The sequence below is a fragment of the Engraulis encrasicolus genome, chromosome 18 (assembly GCF_034702125.1).
Source record: "Engraulis encrasicolus isolate BLACKSEA-1 chromosome 18, IST_EnEncr_1.0, whole genome shotgun sequence".
In the NCBI taxonomy this organism is placed as follows: domain Eukaryota; kingdom Metazoa; phylum Chordata; class Actinopteri; order Clupeiformes; family Engraulidae; genus Engraulis; species Engraulis encrasicolus.
Genome location: NC_085874.1, coordinates 1698246 through 1714700, shown reverse-complemented (window position 1 = coordinate 1714700; position 16455 = coordinate 1698246). Strand labels below are relative to the sequence as shown.

The following is a 16455-nucleotide window of genomic DNA, read 5'->3' as shown; positions in this document are numbered from 1 at the left end:
AACTTAACCTGTCACAGGCGTTGTGGAGCACAAGTTAACATTGCAAAGGTGTGATGCACAAACGCGATAGACGGTTCAAGTCAGCGTGTTATCTTAGCGCTCTGGTGTGATGACATGTTGATCTATGGATGAGCTGAGACGGAGGCAGTCACCCATGATAACGTCTTGCTGGTTGCGGGGAGATGATGGGATTATCGATGTCGGTTTATGAGGGAAGAGGAACAGAAGGGCTGTTCTTCTGTCTCTGATTGCTTTCAGTCGGATGGTCAATCCGTATTGCGTATGTGACGCCCACAAAGTCGTTAATCATCTCCGCTCTCTTACAGCCCAGCTGAAGTGTCTTTTTTAGTGAAGTTTTTTTCATAACATTTTGTTACACAAGTCAGACATCACTGTCGTCACAGTCATCGAAAGCCGACTTTATAGGGTTTTGGTGAAAACCATGATGCTGCACCCCTTTTTCCCAGTTATCTGATGTGGTGTAGGTTATGACTCATGGCTTTCAGATGCATATCCCACTAAAGACAAGTCTCTGTCCCTCCCCAGCTCTCTCTCTCTCTATTCTGCAGTGTCTCTGTCTTGCTCTCTCTCTGTCTCTCTCTCAAGTTGAAGTTCAAGAAGCTTTACTGGCATGGCAAATAGGTGATTGCATTGCCAAAGCACAAGATATAGTAAACATGCATATATTAATTAATTGTGTGTGTGTGTGTATGTGTATGTGTATGTGTATGTGTATGTGTATGTGTGTGTGTGTGTGTGTGTGTGTGTGTGTGTGTGCGCTGTGTGCATGGGCACACGTGTGTGTGCTGTGTGCATGGGCACACGTGTGTACAAATGTGTGTGTACATCAACTGGTGTTTGTGTACATGTGTGATGTCCATGTGGCGCTCGATCTCTCTCTCTCTCTCTCTCTCTCTCTCCCTCTCTCTCTCTCTCTCTCTCTCTCTCTCTCTCTCTCTTTCTCTCTCTCTCTCTCTCTCTCTCTCTCTCTCTCTCTCTGTCTCTCTGTGGAGTTGGTGAGTGACAAACACACGTGTCTGAGTCATCTGTGTGCGTCTTTACCATGGAAAACTCTCTCCTGGGTGCCAACTGGTCCCAGCACTGGGCAGTTTAGTGCCGAGGGTGGTTCAGTGGAACAGCCTACACTCCAGATGTTTTGTTTGTGATAATATTTCTAATGTTTAACTCCGGTGTGCTTTTTGGAAGGTGTTGAAACAACCACAGTCAGTCAGTACACAAAAGAACACAATATACCGGTAACATGCAGCACCGTATAGCACAGTACATACTGTTAAATACAGAGGGGCAGACACCAAATACCAAACTAGAATTCTAGTGAAGACACCTTGAAGAGGACCAAAGTCCATTACTCACCGATTGTCCATGGAAATCAATAATGAACTGGGCAGAATCACATGAGGGCTCATACTGTATACTGGGGTCATTTCTGAAACACTTTGTGGCCCGACTGGCACAGAATTCAGTGAAACTTGGTGTGCCTTTTTAGCGGGGCTGTAGTCAAGTCTACCTTTGTAGAGTCCAAGACAAGTCCAAGATCAGACTAGTCAAGTCCAAGACCAAGAGTCTGAGTCCGAAGAGGTTCGAGTCTGAGACAAGACAGGGTCCAACTCAAGTCAGAGTCACATGGCAGTCAGTGTTAAACAATGAAAAGGATGAATGTCAATAATGTGAATGTTTGAGGTTAACCTATATGCCATGCATGTGAAGACAAACGTGTCTGTTATTGGATAACAAAATTAAGACTGACTCGGGCGAGTCCAAAAGTCTAATTTGGCAAGACCAGTGTTCGAGTCCAAGATAAATCAGAATCCAAGAACAAGTCTAATTCCATAGAAAAACAGATTTGAGTACAGACTTGAGTACTAGCCCTGCTTTTTCGTGACAAGGTAGAACTGCATTTGCACAAATATGGTGCCAGCGAAACAGGCAAAGAAATTCTGAATTAGGTGGGCAGTACACCATACCAGTCGCCATTCGTCTTCTATTGACCCAATCAATGTTGATCCCATAGAATTGTATTGGTCACATATAATTGTTTTTCACATTGTTTGAAAGGCATTTTTGGCTCTAATTACACAAACAGCATGGAGTACAAACAAAAAAAGCTATATTTAAAATTAGTTATTTCTCCCCAAAGTTAAAAGTTGTTTCAGTGCATAGGGCACTCACGGTGAAAATTTCGGTAGAATCAGTGCACTGAAAGTGTCTGGATGCTGCCATAACAATGGTCAAAAATGCAGTGCTTGAACGATGGACATTGCATGCCAAAAACGACTGTTGCGTTCGGTTCAGTAGAAAAGTTATGTCTACAGTCTCTTAATTCTGTAAGTAATGTCGCTGAGACTCCAACCTTGCCAAGTCAAGATAAATGCCATTTTGGCTGAATTTAAATTCAAGCACGAGACGCTCTGCTGTGTAAACAGTATCCAACCTATATTTTGGCGAGCTAATACTATGCTGCTCGCCCCGTCACTTCCATTGAGGACGCAGTGCATAGTGCCCAATGCACTAAAGACCTCAGTGCACTGTGTGTACTATGCACTGACTGTCAGTGCACTGACACAAGTGCGCCATTTGAGACACAGCATTGGTGTGCGTTCATTTCTCTTTACCAGGCAGGCTAGCGAGCCACTATGGCCCCACCACAACAGTTGGCCCAGAGCCATGGAAGTAAGAGTTAGGCTAATGCTATTGACATCCGTGTTCCATTTTAACACAAAGATGGCGGCTCATGGAGCCTTTCACACACAGATCGGCATTCAAATACAGTAGTTCCAAAATTATTCCAGGAAGTGAGCGTTGGACACAGAAATTGCAGGAAAGGTAAATGCAATTTGTTTTACATCATCTTTGCTTGTTATGTAGTGGATCTGTGTCAGTCCCTAGCAAAAACAAAGCCGCTGCCTAGAATTATTTGAATCTATGTGAATCATGTCACCAACCGACTTCCTGTCCCCTGGTTGTCACAACTTTGAATTCCATGGCTCTGTGTAGGCCTACTGCCCCTCAGGCTTGGGGGGCGTCGGCCGTGCTACTCCGCTCTGCCACGTGGGTGCTGGGCGTGTGTGGAAGTCGTATTGGGGTCGGTGGCCAGTAATCCTGGGAGGCTCAGAGCCACAATGCCGTGTGCTAGCCACGGAGATTAGTGTGCAATTAAACACTAGCCGCTCTAACCCCCTCTGCAGCCAGCCCACTCGCAGGACAAATCAAACAGCAGTTTATGGCTCTTAGAGCCCACGTGTGTCTCTGACACGAGGGAAGAAAAGGCAGCTGGATGTGTGTGTTTGTGTGTGTGCTTGTACACACACGTGAGCATACACTTGAAGGGCCTGTAAGAAGTTTGTAAACCATTTGGGGGCTTGAAATCCAAAATATTTGGATCATGTGTCAGCTTGTTGTTTTGACGCCAATAAAATGTGTGAGTGGACCCAGGCGTGTGTCTCCTTGCTTGTTGTAAAGACTGCTGTGTGTTAAATTATGTATATGTGCGGTTAGATGTTAGCTGTTTGTGAGAATGCAGTGCATATTATGCACGTAGGCCTATGGTTGTGTGCATGTGCACACATACTTGCTCCAGGATGTTGACATTAAACCATTGTGTGAGTGTTTCAAAACGTATTTGTCTGTGACTGTTGCCTTGCTTTTTTTAGATAGCGTTGGGGTTACAATTATGTGTACAATTAGTCTGTTTAAACACAAATTGTCTGTGTGGTTGATTATGTTGGTATGTGTGCACATGTTATGTCTTCCTTCAAAGACTATCTGATCTTTCAGTCCAAGGTCTGAAATTACAGTGGTGTTACTAGAGAGAGAGAGAGAGAGAGAGAGAGAGAGAGAGAGAGAGAGACGGTGGGTGGAAAGGTAGAGGTACTGGAAAAAGAAAGAAAGGAAGGAGGAAAGACACATGAGGTCTGATTGCTGGGAGTAATCACATCGAGTAGCCCTCTGAATAATACATTGTGTGCCTGACATCTACAGTTCACCGTATGAGCTGTGTGTCCTCAAGGGCTTAGAGAAGACTTGACCCTTTAATGTTTTCTAAAAGTCGTGTTGCTTTGCTCTTCTGTTTTTCTCTGCACATTACATGCATATTGAGTCAAGCCGATAATACAAATTGCAGTGCAGTGCATAAGTATTCATTCAAGGGTGCATCAAATGCTCAAAATTAAAAACTTTGCAAAATCCCACTCTGCTCTTGCAGTATTGTTCCTTTGCACCATGATAACTCCCTTGTAAATTTCTAGCACATTTGATTGATGATAAAGGGTTTAGCCAAGGCTTACCCAAGTGCTATTGCCTGTTATTGTTTGGACATTAGGCTGACGTCATCCTGAGGACCAAGAAACGTTTCGTTGGCATTCTGACAGTAGGGAATTAGTAACTGCCTGATGAAATGTTAGAGAGGAATGTTTGCCAATTTCACCATGCAGGTGCATTGTTCACGGTAGCCTTGAACTGTCCTTACCTAACGCACCTGCTTCTTTTAATCATTCTTTTCCGAGATCCTGCCCATTGCATTGGGGGCATGGTTTGTTTACTTAAAAAAAACACTTTTCGACAAAAGACATTTATGTTGGGACTCGGGACTTCAAGAGCCACTTTTGTAACCGGGCTTTCCCTTAAGAAAGTGAATTACAATTAAATAAATAACAAAAACACTAGGACCTGGATCAGAAGAGCTAAGTAAGAGAGAGGAGCGAGTGTTATGCAACAATAAGGAGACAGACAAGATAAATCCTTTTGAGTGAAAAACTCATATATTGTTTACAACTGTATAAAAATGTATAAAAACCCAAATAAAATAAAACAGTGTGCACACTTAAAATAAACAATGGTCCACGTGGCCTTAAACAAAATAAAAATGGTAAAAAGTGGAAAAGGGGGGGGGGAAGTTCCTTGGTGGGGTACTTAATGGTATCTGTGGTCGCTCTGGGAAAGGCTCGCCATCAGTGTCCTTGACCAGGTGTAGTCCTGGCCCAGTCATCTTCTTTAGTTTCAATCCTTCCCATCACTCCCTTACTTGTGACTTTTCTTCTTGCCTAGATAGTTTTGGTTTCCAGCAATTCATTGATTTCCCCACCCATACTAAAGGACATACATTGGACTTAATCTGTTGCTCTGGTCTGTCCCCCTCCAACTGCTCAGCTGATGACCTCCACATATCTGACCACTTCCTTGTCTCCTTTAGTGTCACCCTCCACCTCTCCATCATCAAGACCCCTCGCCTTATCTCGTTCCGTAATATTAAGGACATTAACATTGATTCCCTTTCTACCTCTATTGAAACCATTCTGATTTCTAATAATCTCTCCTCCCCTGATGAACTAGTCACTCTGTATAACAATGGTCTTCACAATGTCCTTAATTGTTTTGCTCCTGTTAAAACCCGGTCTGTCACCTTTTCTCAAACTGCCCCCTGGTACACCCCTCAACTCCGGACCATGAAATCCAAAGGCAGACAACTTGAGCGCCTGTGCAAGAAAACTGGTCTCACTGTTCACAAAGAAATGTACCAAGCTCATATATCACTCTACAAGGACTGCATCTCTCAAACTAAGTCTGATTACTACTCCACTCTAATCTATGCCAATGAAGGCAACTCCAAAACCCTGTTCTCTGTGCTTAACAACATCCTTAAACCACCTGACTCTCTCCCTGCTCATATGTACACAGGTTGAGACTTGCAATTCATTACTGGACTTTTTTAATGAAAAAAATCCATAAGATCCACCAACATCTTATCTGCAACCCCTCTTTTCCCTCCCCCGCTGATCTCTTCCCCCTTCACCAGTTATTTTCTAGTTTTCATCTCCCGGACTCCTCTGAAATATCTGACCTCATCTCCAAATCCACGCCCTCCACCTGTCAGCTTGATCCCCTCCCTACAACCCTTGTCAAATCCTGCCTCCCCTCTCTCCTCCCATTCATTTCTGCCATCATCCACTCCTCACTCTCCACTGGTACTGTACCCTCTCTGTTCAAAGTTGCTGCTGTCACCCCTATACTAAAAAAACCTGGCTCTGATCCCTCTGACTACAACAACCTCCGCCCAATCTCCAACCTTCCGTTCATCTCCAAAATTCTAGAAAAAATTGTAGCTTCTCAACTCCATTCCCATCTAACTCTTAACTCCCTCTATGAGCACTTCCAGTCTGGTTTTTTCGCCCCCCGACATAGCACAGAAACAGCCCTAGTTAAAATCACTAATGACCTGCTCATGGCTGCTGGACTCTGGCCTACTCTCTATTGTCATTCTCCTTGACCTCAGTGCAGCCTTTGACACCATCTCGCATTCCATCCTTCTCCACAGACTCTCCTCTATTGGCATAAGTAAACACACCCCTTGACTGGTTCCATTCTTATCTCTCTGGCCCGTTCTCAATTTATTCAAATGAAGTCTTTTAAATCCAAGCCCTCCCCTGTCACCTCTGGTGTGCCTCAAGGTTCTGTTCTGGGGCCCCTCCTCTTCATCACCTACCTCCTTCCCCTTGGTAATATCTTCCGCAAATTCAATATTAATTTCCATTGCTATGCTGATGACACCCAGCTCTATTTATCTGGCAAACCCTCTGACACTCTCCCCCCCCCCTCCCCCCCCCCCCCCCCCTCTCCACTCAAATCCTGGTTCACCCCAAATTTTTGAAACTGAATTCGAACAAAACTGAAGTCCTACTTATAGGCACCAAATCCACCTTATCCAAAGCAAATAGTTTCTCCTTCTCAATTGATAGCTCTCCTGTCTCCCCCTCCCCTCAAGTTAAGAGTTTGGGTGTCATGCTTGATGGCTCTCTATCCTTCCTCTCCCACATTAATAACATCACACGGTCTGCCTATTTCCACCTACGCAACATTAACCGTCTCCGCCCCTCTCTCACCTCCCATTCTACCTCCATCCTTATACACAGTCTTGTCACCTCTCGCATTGATTATTGTAATTCTCTCCTCTTTGGTCTCCCTCAAAAATCTCTCCACAAGCTCCAACTGGTCCAGAACTCAGCTGCCCGCATCATAACTAAAACCCCTTCCTGTCACCATATTACCCCTGCACTCCAACATCTCCACTGGCTCCCTATCAAATTTAGAATTCACTTTAAAATACTTCTCCACACCTTCAAGGCTATCTACAATCTTGCCCCTCCTTATCTATCTAATCTTATTCATATTGCTATTCCCTCCCGCCCCCTCCGTTCCTCTTCCTCCATTCTCCTCTCTGTCCCTTCTGCCCGTCTCAGCACCATGGGGAGCAGAGCTTTCAGTTGCTCTGCTCCTCAGCTGTGGAATGCGCTTCCCCCTGACATCCGCAACATTGAGTCTTTACCCCTGTTCAAATCAAGACTTAAAACTCATCTATTTCAATTAGCCTATTCTTTATGATTCTTTAACTGTATTTTGTTTTATTTTATTTTTTTTTATTTTTTTTCTATATATTTATGTTTTGTTTACAATCTGTTTATCTGTCTTGTTTTATTTTGCCTCTCTCTGTACAGTGTCCTTGAGTTTTTTGAAAGGCGCTTTTAAATAAAATGAATTATTATTAATTATTATGTTCAGTTTTGAATTAGAGGGGAGTTTTTACTTGTGTGTGCGTGAGTGTGTGTGCGTGCGTGCGTGTGATTTCACCGCACTACTGTAGAGGCTGGATGGGGTGACTTTTCTGGGGTTCTGGTGTTCTACCTTGCCACTAAAGAAGCACACTTAGTTTTATTAAAATCCCTGTTGGTTGGGCCCCAAAGTGTTTGATTTGAAGTGTAATGACTCAATAGCCAAATTAATAATCCTTGAAGTGTGCTGATTCCTATGTATGGCAATGACCCTCTGTCTCCTCTCCCCCACACACACAGCTCCTGAGAGAACTGAAGCACCCCAACGTCATCGCCCTGCAAAAAGTGTTCTTGTCCCACAGCGACCGCAAGGTGTGGCTTCTGTTCGACTACGCAGAACACGACCTGTGGGTGAGTGACCCTCACTGGTGTACACACACACGCACGCACGCACACATGCACCCAAGTGGGCAAGTGTGTGTACGTTACATTGCATTACATTAAGCAGAAGGTTTTGACCAAAGTGACTTACAAGGAGGACATTCAATCAAGTACTAAGTGAGGGGTCAGTACAGAGTGTTTGTGTGTTTGTCTTCACGAACGCGCGTGTGTGTGTGTTTTGTGTGTGTGTGTGTGTTTTGTGTGTGTGTGTGTGTGTGTGTGTGTGTGTGTGTGTGTGTGTGTGTGTTTTTTGTGTTGGTGTGTGTGTCAGTATGTCTGTGAACATGTTTGTTTAGCACAGTCTTTAGTCCCTGACTAAAATAATTTTGACGTGTGTCAGTGTAATATTTGCAGTCAAAGACACCAATCTAAATGAAGACAATTTCCACCATAATGTATTCTTCCTGTTTTGCATGAAATGTGTTTACATGAACATGTTTATTTACAAAGCGAACATCTTGTTTTGTTTAGAAATACAAGATGGACATTTGCCCTCTGTAATGTGCGTGCTTGCTTGTGTGTTCCTGTGCATGTGTGTGCTTGCCTCACTGAGCATGTCTGTGTGTTAAGCTAAGCTACGTACACAATACTTTCACCCCTCATGTAGTCTTGCTGTTCTGCAGCACATCAGAAAGTCTCACCTGAACATGTTTATTTACATACATGTGTTTACATCTTGCTTCTCAGCACATCATACAATTCTACCATGCAATGCAATGCAATGTAATGCAATTCATGTTTACACCTTGCTTTGCAGTACATCCTTAAGTTCCACCATGCAATGCAATGTAATGTAATGTAATGTAATGTAATGTAATGTAATGCAATCTTATTCATGTTCATATCTTGCTTTACATCTTAAAGTTACACCATGTAATGTAAGTGTAATGAAATGTAACTCATGTTTACATCTTGTTTCGCAGCACATCATAAAGTTCCACCGTGCCTCCAAGGCCAACAAGAAGCCCATGCAGCTACCCAGGGGAATGGTCAAGTCCCTCCTCTATCAGATCCTCGACGGCATTCATTACCTCCATGCCAACTGGGTGCTCCACCGAGACCTGGTATGTACGTTGCTCCTTCCTTCCTGTGTAAACAAGTAGGGCCCAGTAGGCTTGTGCCGTAATCCACCCTTATAGCTGGATGGAGAGATGGAGTTGTTTATGTACTATCTATGTAGGAAGGGATACGTTATTTTCTGCCAGCAATACTCAAGCCCTTCCAGTAATGCAGCACTTCAGGAATGACTTTGAATTGGATTATTTCATGAGAATGACTGTTTTGCAGAACATTATCCCACTTTCGTGTCACGTGGCTACCTGCAAAAAATGTGGTTAGAATAGTCTAAGCAATGTCTTGTTTTAAATATTGTATGGCACAACATGGTATAATGACAATGAAAGGCTTTGTATTTGTATTGTATGTGTATTGTAAAGTAGTGAATGGAGGGAATGGAATAAGTGCTGTGTAGCTGCATCTCCAGTGGGGTATTTCAATAGGGTGTTTTAGCTATAAAACTGGACAATCTGTTAATATATCACCCACAGGCACAAGAAACAATTTAGTTCACAAAAAATTAATTCTATTTGGTCTTTCATTTAAAAAAAAAAAGAAATTGGGACATTTTTTGACACAAATGTAGACAACTTCGAAGTAGTTATTCAATGGATGCAATATAATCTGTCATGCAACACACACTATGTCTTTTATATACAGTAATACACGTATGTGATACTACATTTACTTAATCGGTTGCTGAGTAAAAGTTGATTAATGGTAAATGATGAGGAGTTGCGTGAGGAGATAAGGTGACGCCAGAAATAACTGCAGTGCAGTGATTCCCAAACTGGGGGACCAGACCCCTGGGGGGTGGTCGTGGAACTACTGCTGGGACAGAAGGGACTTTGCATAAAAAATCAGAGATCCACAGCTTAACAGCTTACACTCTATTACCGTGTATGGCTAATAGAGGTTTGCTTTTCCTGTGAATTTCTAGCAATATTAGCAGAAAAACTATTGATGGAAAATCTATCAATATTAATGGACCAAAACCTTAACCAAAACCACAAAAACCTTATTTGGTCCAAAAAGGGATCCCCACAGAAAACGTTTGGGAAGCATTGGACTACTGTATCTTGCATACGGGAGGAGTAAATCCTCAGCTGCTATCAGACTCTAATCTGCTCTGAGTATCACGGTCATGGCCAGGAGAGACGAAATATAGCTAAACAGTAGGTTAAGCAGGACTGGTGTGTGTGTGTGTGCGTGCATGAGCGCGTACATTTGCATGTGCGTGCATGTGTGCAACTGTTTATATGTCTGTGTGATTGTTAGTTTTGCAACTCCTTCCACTTTTACCTGTTAGTCAAATGATACCAAGTGTTTAGGATTTCATGTTATAATAGGTGGGCACTGCAACTCAACTTATCAGGCTTCCCACAGCTCTGGGAATTTCTTGAATATCAGAGAATTTCAGTTCAGGCTGTTTAATTCCGGAAACGTCAGAGAATTTGTATAGTTTGTGCTGGCAATTAAAGTGACCTACTACAGTGGCTTTCAAAGTGGGGGCCGGGGACCCCTGGGGGGCCGTGAGGGGGGTGTTAAGCAGGCCGCAGCAGGTTGGCATGAAAAGCATAGAAGAGCAAAATAAATAACTGAATAAATCAAATAAGTAACGTACACCAAAATAAACAGAAAATAAGGTAAAAAAAAATCCCATTAGTTAAGAACTGTATCACAATAATCTGTTGCATATATGAACATTAATACTATCGTTATTATTCTATATATCCCAGTGGAGCACTGACTCAAAAACATTTTATGGCAGGGGGGCTTGGCTGGAATCTACTGGTATATGAGAGTCCTTGTCATAGTATAGTTTGAAACCCCTGGCCTACTATACTACCTGCAAATAATGCAATGTGTCCTAAATGCAATAGAATGCAGGGGAACCCTCGGCCGCCTGTGCAGGACTATAGTAATCTTCGTTTTGCCCAGGCCAGCATTATTAGGTCTCCACGATCACTGTTTGTTTTTTTTATTATTGTTGAGCTAGCTTTCTGAAACAGGGAGGCTTTCCCTCTTATCCAACTCCTTTTGAGCCCCCACCCCCACCCCCCACCTTCGCTGTCTGACCTCAGCGTGAAGTCTATTAGCGCTCCTGTGAGACTCGCTCCTCTAGTCGTTTCCCACAGTCCCTTCCTGGAAGTGCAGCGTGGTCACCTGCCTCGTATTGTGGCGCATTGTTGTGGAACAGAACCTCTCTGAGCAGCTGAGAGGGTGTTTTTGGAATGGATGGGGTTGTGGTGGTGGGATGGTGGGGGTCATGGAGGGGTGATGTGCAGTGTTGGAGGTCACAATGTCCTGGAGTTGTAGACATTCTGGCCCTTGTCTTTCTCCAACACCTCTGTTTGCATCTGATAGAGATATAGTGTCTGACAGAGGAGCTGTAGGGTGTCAGAGCAGTGGCGGAACAATTGCACACAGGGCCCCAGGGCAAAATGCTGATAGGGCCCCCGATACAGCCTTCCAAGGTCATTATAGGACACCACCACCAATGTGGGAGGGCCCTGGGCCCAGAGGCAAATGCCCTGCTTGCCCCTTATTGCTCCGTCCCTGCGGTGTTTGTGCAGTGGTGCAGGGAGAATCTGGCAGAGCAGAGTCAAAGTTATGGAGAGGTTGCAATTATGTAACTAAGCACAGCTCTGGTGGAGGAATGACACTCATACAGTAGTTACCAGGAACTGCAGCAGTGGCATCTTTCTGAAATACACACGCACACACAGACACACGCACGCACACACGCACACACGCACGCACGCACACACACACACACACACACACACACACACACACACACACACACACACACACACACACACACACACACACACACACACACACACACACACACACACACACGCGCGCGTGCGCGCGCGCGCGCGCGCGCACACGCACACACACACACACACACAAATCTCGTGGTGGTGGACTTAGCACATTTCGCTCTTGCTTTGTCAGCTTTGCTTTGACATTTGTAGATGTCCCAGAGAAAGTCTAAGTCCACCAGTATGTGCAATGGTTCATCTACTTTGTTTCAGATCTTAGTTAACTGTTAAGACTTGGCTTTGGAACTTCTAAGACATACTGTTCAGACATTCTGTTCAGACGTGATTACGATGTGTGTCTTTCAGGAACATTCATTTAGGTTATGCAATTCACTCACAACAGAAATGCACTCAGGGAGTGCAGACCTCTGCCAAGGAAGCTGTTAGAGAAATCATTATGTTACTCCCTAATTTTTTCAAGTCTTTCTGCCTTGTTTTTTTGGAGGTAGAAACTGAATTGTCAAAATTCGCCCTATCCCGCAATGTTGAAGAATCTTTTTTTTTTTAATTCCTTGAAATTTAACTTGTTACTTGTTCTCTTTGTCATTTCCAACAACTCCACAAAGTGTCATCAAAAGTCATTCATAACTTTTTGAGTTATCTTGCTGGCAGACAGACAGACAGACAGACAGACAGACAGACAGACAGACAGACAGACAGACAGACAGACAGACAGACAGACAGACAAATAAACAGACAGACAGACAGACAGACAGACAGACAGACAGACAGACAGACAGACAGACAGACAGACAGACAGACAGACAAACCAATGCAACTGAAAACATAACCTCCTTGGCGGATAATTTACGAATCTGACAAAGGACACAAATGATTTTAATTAAATACTTGCATTGATTGCTTTGCATTCCGCAAATACAGCAAACATGGCACAGCTGTGGACATTTTGACCAAGTCAAAGACAATCCGTTTAACACAGGGGTCATAATCCCCCCAGCAAAAAAAAACACTATACAGGGAATCCCCCGGACAGATGCTCGTGGGTTTCCCACTTTGGATAGAGGAATATCATCAAGATTATTGCCGACTCTTATGTAATGCCCCCTCAACACACACTCATCTACCACTAGCAAACAGGAAGTCTCTGTCTGGCTTGCCCCCGTGATGTGGGTGGGAAGTCAATAGCGACGTGTCATTCATTCGACAATATCCCACCAACAGACGCAGGCTGCAGGCTCCTGCAATAGTGAGATAGCAGAGGGGGGAAACACTCTGCCATGCCAGTCAGGGTGCCATTTGTGTGAAGTAGCTGTTCTCAACGAGGGCTCTACAGTCTACCAGGGGTGGTGATAGGGAGCCCTCGGGGGGCGTTGAGAAGAAGACGGCTGAGAGGAGGCGGTGCTTAGTTGCCATTGGGGGGCCTTAGTCTATTATATATTTACTAAAGGAGACGTTTGAAGGATTATAATGAGGTCAAGTGAGTTTTGAGAGGCTTATGATGAGGTCCAGGGGGTGTTTGTTCAAAAAAAGACTGAGAACCGCTGGTGAAAAATCAACAAGGTCAGTATGGATGGTCGCTGCCAAGTATAACAGCCCCTTCACAGCAAGTGCTTCAAATGAACAAAACAAAAACAAAACAAATCTGCACGTTCATGAAAAAGGCAGGCAGTAAATACTGGAGTAATGAGTGTGCTGCCCTGCATGACCCGAGAATACCTCTGCATAACTACACTACAGCATAGAGATGTCAAAAGGTTGTCGTGTTTGGGCTTGTAATTTGCACTTATTGGTTATCGTTTTTTTTTTTTTTTTTTTAACCGTGACAAATTAAGAAGCTGTGGCAATGGAGCCATTGAACACAGTGGCATATGCAAGTAAAATATTGTGTTGACATCAACAGACCCCACCTGAATCTCATTTTAGATTTTTCTTCACCCATATTTTGATCTGGCTATGTTGCATTGTCTCACACATAAGTACCAACATTTTGAGCTCACAGGTAGATAAACCCACAGTCACACGCACAATCTCTATTTTAATACACTGACAGAGGATTCTAAGGAATTCTTCTCCCACCTGTGTCTGATCAGACATGAGTCACACAATATGTCATGATGCGAAAGTAAACCGGAGTCATTTGATTACGCATTTTACGCTGAAGCTGTGGTGAGTCATGTAGTTTGTTGTTTTAATGGTTGTTCCAAGTGGAACCATTCATTTTTTACCTCATAGATGTTGCCCATGGGTCGCAGTCATTTTAAAAGAGGATTGAAGTTTTACTGAATTAACGTTGCCTTCGCTAAGCAGTTAATACTGAGAATCTTTTGGAACTTAAAACATCTCCACTTCAGGATGAGGCTCAGCTAAAAATTACAAATCACAAAAATCACAAAAAAAACATATTCTCCATATTGACCATATGCATTTAACAACTTCATTATGTCCATATCTTTTTTGGAATAAAAAGTCAGAAAATATGAGCATAGTAGTTTAATTGAGATAAAATCATAATTATTTGAAAAAGAAAATGTGATTCTACTTCAACATCATTAAAAGCTTCAAATCCTGCTAGTGTGGAGCCAGTTCTGCAAGTGTGCTCTCTAACTGGTAACACACAGTGTGTTTTGGTCCACTGGTTTGTCTTATTCCAGACTAAAGTTAATGCATGGTGGCCTCGTTGTCCAAATGCTTTCTTAACACTTCCTGCCATTGTGGCTTCGGGTCCTGGCGTGCGTAGACATCACATACTGGACTGGTGACGGCTGGGCTGGCCTTGTGTTTTGTTGTCGTTGTGGCTCACGGCTTGTTTTGGAAAAGAAACTCCAAGAGAGCTTTCAGTTTTTGCGACGTTTCGCCTACAAACCGTAAATCTCCCCCCTCTCTCTCTCTCTCTCTCTCTCTCTCTCTCTCTCTCTCTCTCTCTCTCTCTCTCTCTCTCTCTCTCTCTCTCTCTCTCTCTCTCTCTTTCTCTCTCTCTGTCTGTCCGTCTCAGTTTGTCTCTCTCGTTCTCTTTCCCTCTTTGAAATTACAGTGTGTTGGATGCTCAGTGGTTCTGCACAAATGACACTGTTTACAACAACAACCCTTCAGCAAGCACACACACACACACACACGCACACGCACGCACACACACACGCACACACACACACACACACACACACACACACACACACACACACACACACACACACACACACACACACAGAGAGAGAGAGGCTTGGTCAGGGTGCAGCCAGTGCACGGCTGCTGCCGTGTCTGAGAAGCCACAGACAAATTTCTGTGACATTGATTGCACCTTGGGTTTTTTGGGTTTTTTGGGTCGCTGGCATTGGAACACAGGAGATTTCTTTTTCATTGCCACAAGTGTTTTTTGTTGTTGTTGAAACTTTGCTGGAAACACTTAGGCACATATCACAGCGTCTCACGCATCAGGGTTGGACAGACATTTCTTTAATGCATTCGAATAGCTTTATCCATATTCACATCCATTTTGGAACACTTTGCGGAATTGGAATGATTGTATTGGGCATTGCATTGCAAAATGCATTTTATTTAGGTTTAAAAAAGTATGTTCTCCAAAGTATTACAATGGCACGTGCATGTGTGCCTGTCCTTCTCTGCTGACTCTGATAGTTCTAGTCTAGTCACTCTTTTACACAGCACGTTCAAACCAGAGACGGAAGATGTTAGAATCAAGAAAATCTTTGGTATAAGCATCACTGTTCTGTTGCCTCTTCTATGACTGGAGCACTTTTGGAATTCGAACAGAAGCTAACGGTAATGACACTTGACATAGACAATGGGATGGATGCGTCTGAAACCTTACAAAGGCTGTGATTTTTTTCTCCATGATGATCAGGAATTCATGAATTTCCAACCTACAAGTATATCTGTATAATCCACATACGCTGCAGTTCATATTTGTGACACCCAGTAAGCGTTTGGAGTGTGTTTGTGACGGAGGTGTTCCTGTGCAGTTCGTACCCCCTCGCGGCCGTGAACTCACCACCTCATTAACTACATCGGTTCAGGAATGGGAGGCACAGTACGAGACCGCTGAGCTAAAGGGTCGGTCCGATAGCACAACGCTACCGTATTGAAGCTTCGGGAGGGAGGTTTACTAACGGCCCACGCCACACTTTGCTAGTTGGCCTCCGTTACACCGCACATCCAAATAAACAGGTGCCGGAGTAAACGTGATCAAATAAAAATGAAAGAAGATTCGCACACTGTTGCTGCTCTCAGTGTATTGTATCTTCTTTCTGTTTTACACTTAGTAAAATACCCCCATTCTTGCTGTGGTCTTTTCTACTTGACTGTTGAATGTAACTTTCATACTTTGCAACTTTGTGTCCTAGCTGTTTAGGTTTGCAGCACAGACAACTACATGATGCCAATAAGGCTTTTAACTGCTTAGAGCACTTGAAACAAGTATCATGCCCACAGGGAGGAAAACATTGTGGCATAGCGCCATAACCCTAACCCTCATGTGGCATGGGGTCATCCTTTGTTAGTCATTTTCTCAGCTGTGCCTGTCTGTTTTTTTGCGTATTGGTGTGTGTGTGGACAGTGGCTTACATCCAGAGTCATTGCGTTGTGTCAGG

The 16455-nt window shown here is 43.7% G+C and overlaps 1 protein-coding gene across 1 annotated transcript in view; it reads left to right on the top strand.

Moving 5' to 3' along the window:
* Positions 1-16455, top strand: part of cdk19 (cyclin dependent kinase 19) — a 78277-nt gene that overhangs the window by 29085 nt on the left and 32737 nt on the right. The window contains exons 3-4 of the mRNA XM_063222758.1: positions 7863-7973; positions 8927-9067. Of these exons, the coding sequence (XP_063078828.1) occupies positions 7863-7973; positions 8927-9067 (252 nt within the window). The remainder of the gene's footprint in view (positions 1-7862; positions 7974-8926; positions 9068-16455) is intronic.